The sequence below is a fragment of the Macaca thibetana genome, chromosome 15 (genome assembly GCF_024542745.1).
Source record: "Macaca thibetana thibetana isolate TM-01 chromosome 15, ASM2454274v1, whole genome shotgun sequence".
Classification (NCBI taxonomy): domain Eukaryota; kingdom Metazoa; phylum Chordata; class Mammalia; order Primates; family Cercopithecidae; genus Macaca; species Macaca thibetana.
Window position 1 is genome coordinate 8,120,092 of NC_065592.1, and position 12,372 is coordinate 8,132,463.

Sequence of the window (12,372 nt, forward strand, 5' to 3'; positions counted from 1 at the left end):
GAACTTTCTATGCGCCAGGTGCTTCATACAACTGGGGTCAGAGAGTGTAGGTGACCGGCCTATGGTTGTCTGGATGGCCCTGGGTCCAGTGCCACTCCCCAGTTACTGCCTTAGGTGCCTCTGTCCATCCAGGTACTCAGGGGCCCCACAGGTCACCGCCCAAGGGGAAGGAATACAGGGAACCCCTGCTGGGAGCTCTGAGGACCACCTGGTCCATACCCAAGGGCTGACAAAAGCTCCTGAACACAGGATAGCTTTAAGGTCCAAGAAAGGGCCGGGGCACTATCTGTCCCAGGAAGGAAGGGAACGGGCAGGCACAGAGCCCGGAACAGAGACGAGCACCTCCCAAGTCCAGGCTGTGGCTGTGAGAACTGGGGAGAAGCAGGTTCTGGGGTCAGGGAGACTCACCCAGCACCCTGAGCTCCACCTCCCAGGCGTCCACCCCGGCGCTGTTGGAGGCCTCACAGCGGTACCTCCCGGCATCAGAGGTTCTGACGGCTGCGAAGTGGACGGAGTCCTCAGGCCCGCGGCCCCGCAGGACCACGCCATCCTTGGACCAGTTCAGCTGGGGCTCTGGGTTACCCTCAGCCACACAGTTCAGATCCAGGGCTTCTCCCACCAGCACCTTCAGAACCCGAGGGCCTGGCTGCACCTGAGGGGGGACTGAGGGGCCACAGGAGGGATATCAACGTGGGGGGACTCAGGCGAGAGGGTCCCAGAACCCAGACCCCAGCCACATCTCAGATGTCACCAACCAGCAAAATTGTCATGGAGCACAATCTAAGGCTGGCAGGAAAAGACGTTGGGACACCCCACGTGGACTCCCCCAAAGTGAGCGAGCTCCGGTCTTTCACCTGAACACACGCGCTCTCATGAAAGACTCAACCCTCAGGGCTGAGCTTGTACATCCCTCTGTCCCCACCAACGTGCCCGACATCACTTAAGAACCGCCACTCAGGCCTGGGAGCTGTGGCTCACGCATGTAATCCCAGCACTTTGGGAGGCCGAGGTGGGCAGATCGCCTGAGGTCAGGCATTTGACACCAGCCCGGCCAACATGGCAAAACCCCATCTCTACTAAAAATACAAAAATTAGCTGGGTGTGGTGGCGCACACCTGTGATCCCAACTACTCAGAGGCTGAAGCACAAGAATTGCTTGAACCCGGGAGGCAGAGGTTACGGTGAACTGAGATCGTGCCACTGCACTCCAGCCTGTGTGACAGAGGGAGGCTCTGTCTCAAAAAAAAAAAAAAAAAAAAAGCACCACTTGGGATTCATCCAGCTCAGTGCACAGGTGGGGAAACTGAGGCAGGGCAGAGGGGTTGACTCATAATGGCCAAGCAAGGTTGGGAGGCAGCATGTGCAGAGGTGGCTCCAATCCCAGTTCAGTCAAGGGACTCTGTTCCAGCCAGAGCCTCAGTTCCCCCTTGTCACAACCCCTTCCGCCCCGCGGGATGAAATGAGGTGCAGCACTAAAGCAGCCAGCACAGAGCCTGGTGCCTGGCATGCTGTGGCTGGAGTCACTCCAGCTGGGCATCATCGCTGCCCTGTCCTTCCCTCCCCCTGGCTGTGGCTACCCGTTCTTTCACATTTGTGGTTTCAAGTCACTTTCTCATCCTCCATCTCACTCGGTCCTTCCTACACGGCAGGTGATGCCATCCATGTCTGCACATTTTGCAGAGGGGGAAACTGAGGCTCAGAAAGGTTATATGACTTGGCCAGAGTCGCCCCCCTCCCTCCGTGGATAGGAGCTGGCACCAACCCTGGGTCCGAGTGTCCAAGGGTCCAGGCCCCTGAGGGACCAGACTGCTTGGGCATAAGACAATTCTCAGAGTCCAGGGGCCACCCTGCTCCAGGCACTGCATGGGACACTGGGACAAGTGTCCTGGACCCTCGAGGGAAGCTGAGGTGCACCCACTCCCTACACAGTTTCTGAGAAGGAGCCCGGATATAAGACCACCCATGGGAACCTGGCCCTTGGGTGGAGACCAGCCCCTTAGCCCAGGGCCTAGATGCCCAGGAGGGCTCCCTGCCCAGAGGCACAGAGAGCATGTATGCCCCGCCCTCCCGTCGATCGCTCTCTCACACACACCTGCTGAAAACAGTAACGGCTTCCGCTGCTCTGAGCATTCAATGCCCACAGTGGGGTGGGCTTTATTGTGGCCTCACTTTATAAGAGCAGGAAAGCAAAGCTCAGAGAGGCCAAGTGACTGGCCTAAGATCACACAGCCAGTCAGCAGCAGAGTCGGGATTCAAACCCAGCTCTGCCAACATTGAGGCCCTGCTCATTACCCTGCCTCCCTGTTCCCGAGTCTCTCTCACACCCCCATGCAAACCTACGGGAACCCTGGCGCCCCCTCCCACTCTGGGCCTCAGCCTGTCCATCTGTAAAATGGGGTGTGAGCTTAGATTCGGGGCAGCACGCTTTTTCTGTAAAGAGTCAGATGGTCAGGATGCTGGGCTGTGAGGCCAGGCCGGCTCTCTCCACTTCTCACCTCTGCCGTCAGAGGGTAAAGCGCCACCAGTAGCACATACATGAATATCTGTGGGTGTGTTTCAATAAAACTTGTATTTATAAACACTGAATTTTTGTTTTATTTTGTTTTGTTTGAGACAGGATCTCGCACTGTTACCCAGGCTGGAGTACAGTGGCATGATCACGGCTCACTGCAGCCTCGACCTCCTGGGTTCAATCTATCTTCCCACCTCGGCCTCCTGAGTAGCTGGGACTACAGGTGCGGACCACTGCGAGTGGGTAATTTTTTATTTTTTGTAGAGATGGGGTCTTGCTATGCTGACTAGGCTGGTCTCGAACTTCTGGGCCCAAGCCATCCTCCCACTTAGGCCTCCCAGAGTGCTGGGATTATAGGCATGAGCCACCATGGCTGGCCAACACTGAAATGCGAATTTCAGATAAATTTGAAATGTCACGAAACATTATTTGGTTGGTTTTTTTTGTGCGTGTCCAATTATTTTAAAAAGTAGAAGCCATTCTTCACTGGCTCATGATCCCTGAAAACAGGAGGGTGGATTGGGCCCTGGGGCCATAGTTGGGCCTGTCCCGGATGCCCCTCAGGGTTCTTTCGGATGACGAGTGGCTTCCCTTTTCAGTGTATGACTCTCACTGGCTGGCTCCCTTTGAATGAGCCCTGGACTCACAGGGAAACGCCTCCTCCTGGGACCCTCCACCAGGCTGGGAACCAGAACCACAGTGGGGTACGTGGGGACCTCAGACAAGAGGAAGGGATGCACGGAGAGAGAGCGGCACCTCCTGTTACAGGTGCACAAAGTGCCTCGTTGATGGCAGAGGTGGGCGCAGGAGCTCAGAAGGGCCTCTTGGGGGGCATTAAGATGCTCCCAGCAGGAGGGGGCTCTGTGGCACCTCACAGGCCTCTTCCCATCGCCACGCCCTGGGCTCCCAGCTGGGCCTCGCGCACCAGGCAGAGACACTCTCAGACCCACCTTCGTGGGTTCCCCTCTGACCCCCGTCCTCCCAAACCCAGGTCCCCACTGCTCTCTGCCCTGTGTTCTTGGGATTCTCTGAACAGTATCTCCAGGACCCCCCAGGAGGTATGGGGAGAGGTGGAGAAAAAGTGTAGAGGAGGAGACACAGGCCTGAGAGAGACAGGAAGTGGGGGTGGCAAGAGGAGGTGGCAGAGGCACACGGAGGGAGAGGTGACAGAGCCTGACAGACCTGAGCGTGGGCTACAGGAGGGGCACAGAGAGACCTGAGGGACACGCAGGGTGATGGGGGACAGGGAGGGACTGGGGCTGCCAACTGGTCCTACCTTGCACCCCAAGGACGTAGTGCCGGGAGGTGGACCCCGCAGGGTTACTGGCTGTGCACTCGTAGTGGCCGCTGTCACCCACCTGGACCTGGGCCAGACGCAGGGAGCCAGATGGGAGGAGGCCATGCCTGCAGGAATGAGGAGCGCTGGTGAGACCTCCGCTGATCCCACACACATGGAAAGGCTTCAAGACCCAACTTGAACCAGCCACCTCCGCCAGGAAGCCTTCTGGTAATGCAACAGCACCCACCATCTAGCCCCCACCCCCGCCTCCACCCTCCCTGAACCACCAGGCCAGGGCCAGTCCCATGCCTACTGGTATAAGAGAAGAAGAGCCCTGGACTAGGAGTCCACTGGCTTGGGTTCGAGTTTAAACTCTAAATCCTTCCTAGCTGTGTGGCCTCAGGCAAGTTGCTTCACTTCTTGGAGCCTCATCTATAAAATGGGCATGCTAAGATGGCCTGTGTCTGGGCTAGAGCTGGTAAACGGAGTCCATCACAGGCTCAGCCCAGGGCCGGGAACCTGCCCACCGCTTGACACCTGTTGACTGCGGGTGGCAACTCCCCCTCCTCTGCCACACACACCTACCCTGCGTGTGGGATGAAGACGCTGGCAGCCCTGAGGCCCTCTGGTCTGGTGCCAGGGCCGGCCTGACTCTGACTGCAGTTGCTTGGTGCTCTCAGTCCAGAACTGTGTTGAGGGTCCTCAGGAGGAAGCTGCGGAGCCCCCACCCCCACTGCCATCGTTATCCTCCCCAGTCTGGCTCAGCTTGATAAGTCACATGACCCCCATCCCACAGGGATGTAGGACCCCCAGCCAGGCTCCTGCAGCTGGGCTGGACCCCAAGGGCCCCCTGCAGACATGATGTCACTGGCCCATATGTGCTGGCTCTGCACAGCCCCTGCCTCCATAGAACAGGGAAGGCAGCTGCGGCCACTGACCCTGGCTGGCCCCGAGAGCACGCAGCCAGCACAGGCCGGCGGGGGGGGGGGCTCCAAGGCCCAGTCGCTGGCCCCTGCGCTCACCAGCTGGGCTGTAGAACCCAGCAGGCCTGGGATGCTCCAGTCCTGGCCCCCACCTTGCTTTCTGCTGAGCCTCAATTTCCTCCTCTGCAAAACGGGGATTACAGAGCCCCTTATAGAATCCTTAGGGCCCTCATAGCCGCCACCTCGCAGGCAGCTGCAAGGATCACATGAGACATGGTAAGCAACGTGCAGGCCGTGCAGTCATTAAACAGGGCAATACCGTCAGTAACTCTCGGGCTACTAGCTGAGAACTCTGTCTCCCCATCTGTAAAGTAGGGCAATGACAGCCCCTTCCCAGCCATCCCCTCCATCCATTTGTCCCGAGCATCCAACTGCCTCTTGGGACAAGTTCTCTAAGGATGGCTGTGGATGACACAGTGGGTGGTGGTCTCTAGAGCCTGGGCACTGGGCTGGATTGCCTGGGTCTAACCTGCTGGGCCATGTGCTTGCTGTGTGAGGTTGAGCAAGTCACCTCACCTTCCTGTGCCTAATTCATCTTTTTTTGGAAAATAGAGTCATCAGTTGTGCTCATTGCTCACAGGGTTGTCAAAAGAACTGAATGGCCTAATTCATAGCACGGCATCTGGAACAGAGAGGCACTCAACCCAGGTCAGCGGCTTCCACGGAGACAAGAGCACATGCATAAATAATACGTAATGTTTTACCTGTTTTAAAACTTGCATCATGAGCTATATCATGACATAAATGGCATCATGACTATATACATATATAGGTCTATTCACTCCTTTTTGACTGTTGTGTAATATTCCCTTGTATGATCACACCACAATTTATTAACTTGCTCCCTTTTGAGTGGACACTTAAACATTTAGATCTTTATCTCTTCCTTCTTTCCTTCCTTTCTCCTTTCTCTCTCTCTCTCTCTCTCTGTTTCACACTGCTGTATGCATCTCACATGCACTGGAGCAGGTCTCCTGGGCTACAGGCTCACACCCTCTGCTCTCGAAGATCTCACACCTTGCAGGGCAGGGGTTCTCATCAGAATCTCCCAGCTGCATGTGAAACATGCTGATTCTCAGGCCCTGCCCAGAGACCCATTCCATGGGGGAAGTAGGAATTGGGGTTTTACTAAAAAACCCCAGGTAGATGATACAAGTGGCTGGGGAACCATTTCCAGGGAACCACTGCCTGGGGACATGAAGAAGTGCCCCTTCCTCAAGAAGCAGCATGGCAGAGCAGATGGGTGTGGGTCTTTGACGGCAGGTGTCCTGCTGAGAACCACCATTCTGCCTCTTACAGGTTGACCTTGGGCCAAGGACGCCATCTCCCTGAGTTTCAGTGTCCGTATCTAGTATGAACTGATATCACGCACACAAAGCCTGCAGTGCCCAGGACATAGTATATGGATAACACCTGCTCATCTTTCAATACTGAGACATCACCTCCTCCAGGTCACCTAAACTGCCTTGCTATTAGTGTGACACAAATCCCCAGCCAGTGTCTGGGATCTCTCCCCAGTCTTCAATCAGCTGGGCAGCCCTGAACAGTTGCTCAGTCTTTACAGTGCAAAGGAAAACGCGAGAAAACACCACATAAATATGTATGTGTCCTGGCAACGGGTAAACATTTCCCCTGCGTAGCTCTACTCTATCTGCCACCCCAGCTTGAATTTTCTCTTCTACAGCATTTTTAAAAATTAAATAATGTTGACATGTTGACACCCACTAATCAAGGGCCAAATCCATTTGATGCTGAAACTTATACACTCAATCACATTCCAGGCTGGGATGCAGTTCCCTCCCTAGACTTCATCGCAACACCTGGGCTGGCAAACAGGGACGATGTGGGCCAGTGGGAAGAGGTCTGGGCTAGAAACTGGAGTTCTGGATCCGAGGTCCAACTGTGCTTCAGACATGCTGTGCAGGGCAGTCAACATCTCTGAACCCCATTTCATATTTGAAAAGGCAGCACCAAGTCTGGGCAACACAAGGAGACCTCGTTTCTACAAAAAATAAAAAATTCAGTGGGCATGGTGGCACATGCCTGTGGTCCCAGCTAATTGAGAGGCTGAGCTGAGAGGATCACTCAAGCCCAGCAGATTGAGAGCTCTGGTTGTGCCACTGTACTCCAGCCTGGGCAATGAGGCAAGACTCTGTGAAAAAAAATAAAGGTTGGGGGGCGGGGGAGGAGAGAGACAGAGACGAGAGACAGAGACGAGAGACAGAGACGAGAGAGAGAGAGAGAGAGAGAGAGAGAGAAAGAGAGAGAGGCTCCAGACTCTATTATCTGGTAAGTTGCCTTCCAGAACTTTAAGGATCATAGAACCCTGCTCCTCTCCTCACCAAACCCTTAAAAAGATAGGAAATGGGGGCTTCTGGAAAAAAAAAACTTCCGGCCGGGCGCAGTGGCTCAAGCCTGTAATCCCAGCACTCTGGGAGGCCGAGATGGGCGGATCACGAGGTCAGGAGATCGAGACCATCCTGGCTAACACGGTGAAACCCCGTCTCTACTAAAAATACAAAAAACTAGCCGGGTGAGGTGGCGGGCGCCTGTAGTCCCAGCTACTCGGGAGGCTGAGGCAGGAGAATGGCGTGAACCCGGGAGGCGGAGCTTGCAGTGAGCTGAGATCCAGCCACTGCACTCCAGCCTGGGCGACAGAGCGAGACTCCGTCTCAAAAAAAAAAAAAAAACTTCCAAAAGTGTTAACAATTCACACCAATAAAAGTGAGTATCTTATCTTTCTTAGCAGCAGCCCAGATCATTTTCTAGAAGGAGGATTCTGCTTGCTACGTCACCAAGGAAGAAATGCGGGAATCCATTTTACAGACGGACATGCTGAGGCCAAAGGACCCAGGACCTGCCCAGCAGAGCCTGTGTCTGCTCTAAATGCCAAACTGGCCACGTCCTCACCTGCTCTCAAGCCCTCTGCGGCTGCGCACTGCTCCCTGACAAAATCTACGCACAGTACTATGGCCTGTGTGGACCTACGCAGACCACCCCCAACTCTCCTGCATCCCTGCATGGGGGCACTGGGCCTCTGTTCCTCCCCAGGGGGCTAGGCCCATCTCACCAGCTCTCCTTTGCACATGCTATTCCTTCTACCTGGGACACACCTGCACTTCCCACTCACCTGGATGATACTTGATTCATCTTCCAATATGGAGATATCACCTCCTCCCCTCCAGGAAGGCTGACTTGATGCCCCAGGCTGATAGGTCCATCCTGTAGGCTCCCACAGCTGCCTGAACATCCTGCCATCATAGCCTTCACCACACTGCCTTGTCACCACCTGTCACCTGCCTGCCTGTGGCTCCAAGGGGACATCCGTCTTATTTCCCTTGGTATCTCCAGGACCTGCTCAGATCTGGCACAGAGACTTGCTTTTATCATGACCCTGCGCATGCGCTGCAGAGACTCAGGGAAAAGGTGAAGCTGCAGCAATGGGCCTGGGGTTTCGAGGGCAGCCCACCGCCTGCTCCTTCTGCCTGCCACCACTCTCCTACCACATTCCAAGAGGCTCAGTGGGAGGTTTGGGGTCTGCAGCCCAGCAGGGAAGTGGAGGCAGCAGTGGAGAGATGGGAGAAAGGGAGGAGGCCACAGAGTCTCCGAGGAACAGGCTGCTGTTGGGCGCACGGTGTGATGAGCGGGGCAGATTTCATCGCGGCGTGCACGGCCAGATGGCTCCGTGCGGCGCCCAGATGAGAGTGGAGAGGTTTGAGGGGAATTTCCTGTTTATGACATCCATCTGGCTTGAGCCCCTGCAGTGAGGCGCATGCAGATGTCAGAGTGGTGGGGAGAAGCGAGAGGGGCCCACGGGGCAGAGGGCTGCCCAGAGAGACCAAAGGGCATCTGATAGAAAGTGCCAGGAATAATGCCAGCTCCTAGGCCTCACTTGTCTGCCTCATCCCCAGCACACACCTTTGCTGCACTCAGGGAAGCCTTCCCCACTGCCCCAGGCAATGCCCTGCTTCCCATTGCATGCTTCCCATGCTATTTGCTATTATGCAGTTTACCATGCCTGTCATTACGCTGTCTGATGGCTCCATGAGGGGAGTAGCCAGGTCTGCCCAGGTCCCCGGCATGTCCCCAGCTCAGCATGGGCCCTGGCCTGGCCCATAGTGGGTGTTCAATAAATATTTCGTGGCAAATTGCAGCTGTTCCCTGTCCATGCCACACACTCCCTTCACCCCTTTCACTGACACTGGTCCCTGCTCTCCCTCCCTCCCCCCAGACCTTCCACCATCTCAGTACTGCCCTCCTGCCCTCCCCAGACCCCCGCTGTCTCCCACATTGCTGTTCCTGCTGCCTCTGTCTATAAAGCATCCAGGAGCAGGGCCAGTGACTGTGGAATGAACGGCACTCCCGCCAGAGTCACCCAGCCTGCTGCAGGGCTGGTTCTCAGCACAGGGCACACAGTCAGGCAACACTCAACAGATGACCACTGTGCACTCGTGGACGCCAGCCCTGTGTCTGCTGGGTCCAGGACAGGGTCTGAGCCTGGGCAGGCAGCCTGGAGAGCACCCTTCCCGGCAACCACTGCCCCATCTCGCATCTTCTTCCTGTAGTCTGACCAGCATCACAGACCCATGAGGAGGCCACAGGAGGAAAGGTCATGCTGGAGAAATTCAGGAAGAGGTGCTTGAGACCCGCCAAAGGGCCAAGCACAATAAATAGGTCGGGGGAGATGGAACCAGCGTCATCGTATGAGCCCGGAGAACGTAAGCCCTGCGATGCTAGTGCTGCCAACGAGGATGGTGCTGACGCCATCCGCAGCTGTCAACTATTGAGCGCTTCCTGTGTGTCCCTGTGCCACTAAGCACACTCTCACTTAGAATCCCAGCAGCCAGACCTACAAGGCAGGCAGACCCCACTGCCACACCCCCTTTTGCAGAGGAGAAGACTGAGCCTCCGGAGGTGTGGTCGTGGTGTCCATGGCCGCTCAGCTGGCCAGGGCACAGCGAGGACTTGAGCCTCACACTGTGTGACCATGCTCCTTCCTAACTGCCACGGTGATCCAAACGTCCAGCTCTGAAGGTGAGTAAACTTAAACGTTCTCCAGAAAGACAGCCACTGCCCACAGGCTGACAAGACGGACTCCAGAGCCACCAGGCCAGAAACCGACAAGGCTCTGAGGTTCCACCAAGGTACAGTCCCCATGCAGGACCCTGGGCAGTCCAGGCATGCCACTGGCTTCCAGACAGCAGTGAGCTGCTTTCCCTGCCACAAGTCACCAGATCCCAGCTGTAGGCCTCACCTCTCGCCTCTAATGAGCTGGCCCAGTGGCCTCCTTCCAGGAGAAGGGTGGGTGGGCGGCCTGTCCTGCAGTGTGCTTGGGAAGGGGCAGAGGAGGGTGGTGGGGGTATCAAAGGAAGAAAACCCGGAGGAATGAGACAGAAGCGCACCATCCTCTCACTGCCCCCACACCGTGCTGGGATTAGGGGTTTGGCCCTGTGTGGAATGCTGGCCGGCAGCCTCCGGGAGCCAGAGCCAGAGCCAGGAGTGCTCACAGCCGTCCCATCTCCTCATCGGAATCCCAAACAAACATTGTTGCCTGGCAACACTGCCTCGCCCCAGCATCCCTGGGCTGAATCATGGGACCAGAGCCCCGAGATGCTCTCTGGCCACCATCGCCTGTCCAACCCTTTCATTTCTCAAACGGAAAGGCTGAGGCCCAGGGAGGGGAGAGGGGAAAGGTCTTGTGTGAGGTCACTGGGCGAGCTGGGGTGAAGCTGAGATGGGACCCCAGGTCTTCTGCCACCTGACCTCACACATAGCCCAAGCCCATGTCTTCTGTCTCTGAGGCTGCGACACAATCCTGGGCACAGGATATCGCTCAGTCAACGCTGCTGACTTCAATTTTGAATTTGCAACTTGGATGTCTTTTTCAAAAACAAGTCCCATGGGAAAAAAGCACTCAATGACCATTCCCACCCTCAGACTTCACCGTTGGCTTTTGGGACCATCCTCCAAGGAACTGACCCGGGAGATAAAGAGGAACATTGTGCAAAGCTGCTCCAACAGTCTCATTTATGACCGCGAGAGCTGGCAACATGGCCGTGCCCCACACAGAGCAATGGCTCAGAGATGATGGGAGCCGAGCGCCCTGGAATGTTATTTTGGCCTTTATTTTTTCTTTTCTTTTTTCTTTTTTTTTTTTTTTTTTGAGACAGAGTCTTGCTCTGTTGCAAGGATGGAGTGCAGTGGCATGATCTTGGATCACTGCAACCTCCACCTCCCAGGTTCAAGTGATTCCCCTGCCTTAGCCTCCCAAGTAGCTGGGACTACAAGTGCGCACCACCACGCCTGGCTGATTTTTGTTTTTGTTTTTGTTTTTTGTATTTTAGTAGAGATGGGGTTTCACCATGTTGGCCAGGATGATCTTGATCTCCTAACCTTGTGATCCGCCTTCCTTGGCCTCCCAAAGTGCTAGGATTATAGGCATGAGCTACTGCGCCCGGCCTATTTTGCCCTTTAAAAGGAAAAGCAAGTGACATGGGCCAGGATGAATCGAGAAAATGAGTAAAAGAGAAAAGGAATCCGCGATGAGGACAGAATATAAGATGCCCGAGGTTTAATTCTAGAACAGCCCCTACAAGGACAAGAGCGACTCCAAAGGGACGGGGACGCGGCTGGGTGGCTCGGAACTTCACGGCTTCTGAGGTTCCTAGGCTGCTTCCTCTGTGAGGACTTGCTGACTCGGGGGGTCGAAGATAACTAGGAGTTCAGAGAGCAGAGGCCCACCTGATACGCGTGTCCCTGTGCGTGCATCTGTGTGTGTCTGTATGTCTGTGCATGTAGGAGCCCCTCCCAGGAGCTGCAGGGTCAGGCTCCACGTCCCCACACCCCATGTGTTTCTGTTTCCTCCTCAGTGCACTGGGCATGGTGCCATCCACCCCACCCACCTCCAAGGGCTGGCAGGAGAGGGCCACCCCTGGACAAAGCGGAATGGAGGGGGCCTCAGAGGCTCAGCACATCTTGACTCTCAGCCCTGACTACACCACAGAAGGAGAACGGGCTGCCGTGGAGCCCTGTCCTTGGGGTAGCTCGGCAAGGAAGAGGAGCAAGGGAGCAGGGGAGGGGGGAAGCGGGTGTGGAGGGCGGCTGGCTCCTCTCATCAAGAGATGAGCACCTACAACTCACCAGACGCATCAGCCAGACAAGTGCTCCATTTCCAGAAGGGCAGCTTTGAGGCTGAGCCTGGGAATGTCCTTGGGGAAGAAAGGACAAGAAAGACAAAGGGGAGGGAGGGGAAGGGGAGGAGGAGGAGGAAAAGGGAAGAGGGAGATAGGCGGGGAAGAGGAAGAAGATGTAGGGAAGGGGAGGAGGGGGAGGAGGGAGAGGAGGGGGAGGGGAGGGGGAAGCAGACAGACAGATAGTCTTGCTGTGTGTTTTCCAAGGGGCTTTTTAAGTCTCTGTGTTCTGGTCGAGGCACTGAGGGACGGAGGTGATGTGGTGTGTCTGTCTGTGAGAGGCTGAGCTTGGTTCTGTGTGTGGACACTGCCAGTGTGGGGCAGGGAGGGAACCAGAGGACCCAGAGCCTTCGAACAAAGCTTCAAGTACAATCAAAAGTGAGGCTATGGCCAGGAGCAGTGGCTCAT

General features: G+C 55.9%; 2 protein-coding genes across 2 annotated transcripts in view; one reads left to right on the plus strand and one right to left on the minus strand.

The window, feature by feature from the left end:
• The window catches only part of HMCN2 (hemicentin 2), a 174,071-nt gene that overhangs the window by 96,646 nt on the left and 65,053 nt on the right, over positions 1-12,372 (minus strand). The window contains exons 23-24 of the mRNA XM_050760505.1: positions 3,789-3,916; positions 409-663 (exon numbers count right to left, since the gene is read on the minus strand). Of these exons, the coding sequence (XP_050616462.1) occupies positions 409-663; positions 3,789-3,916 (383 nt within the window). The remainder of the gene's footprint in view (positions 1-408; positions 664-3,788; positions 3,917-12,372) is intronic.
• Positions 1-12,372, plus strand: part of C15H9orf78 (chromosome 15 C9orf78 homolog) — a 583,691-nt gene that overhangs the window by 54,362 nt on the left and 516,957 nt on the right. The gene's annotated exons all lie outside the window — the stretch shown is intronic.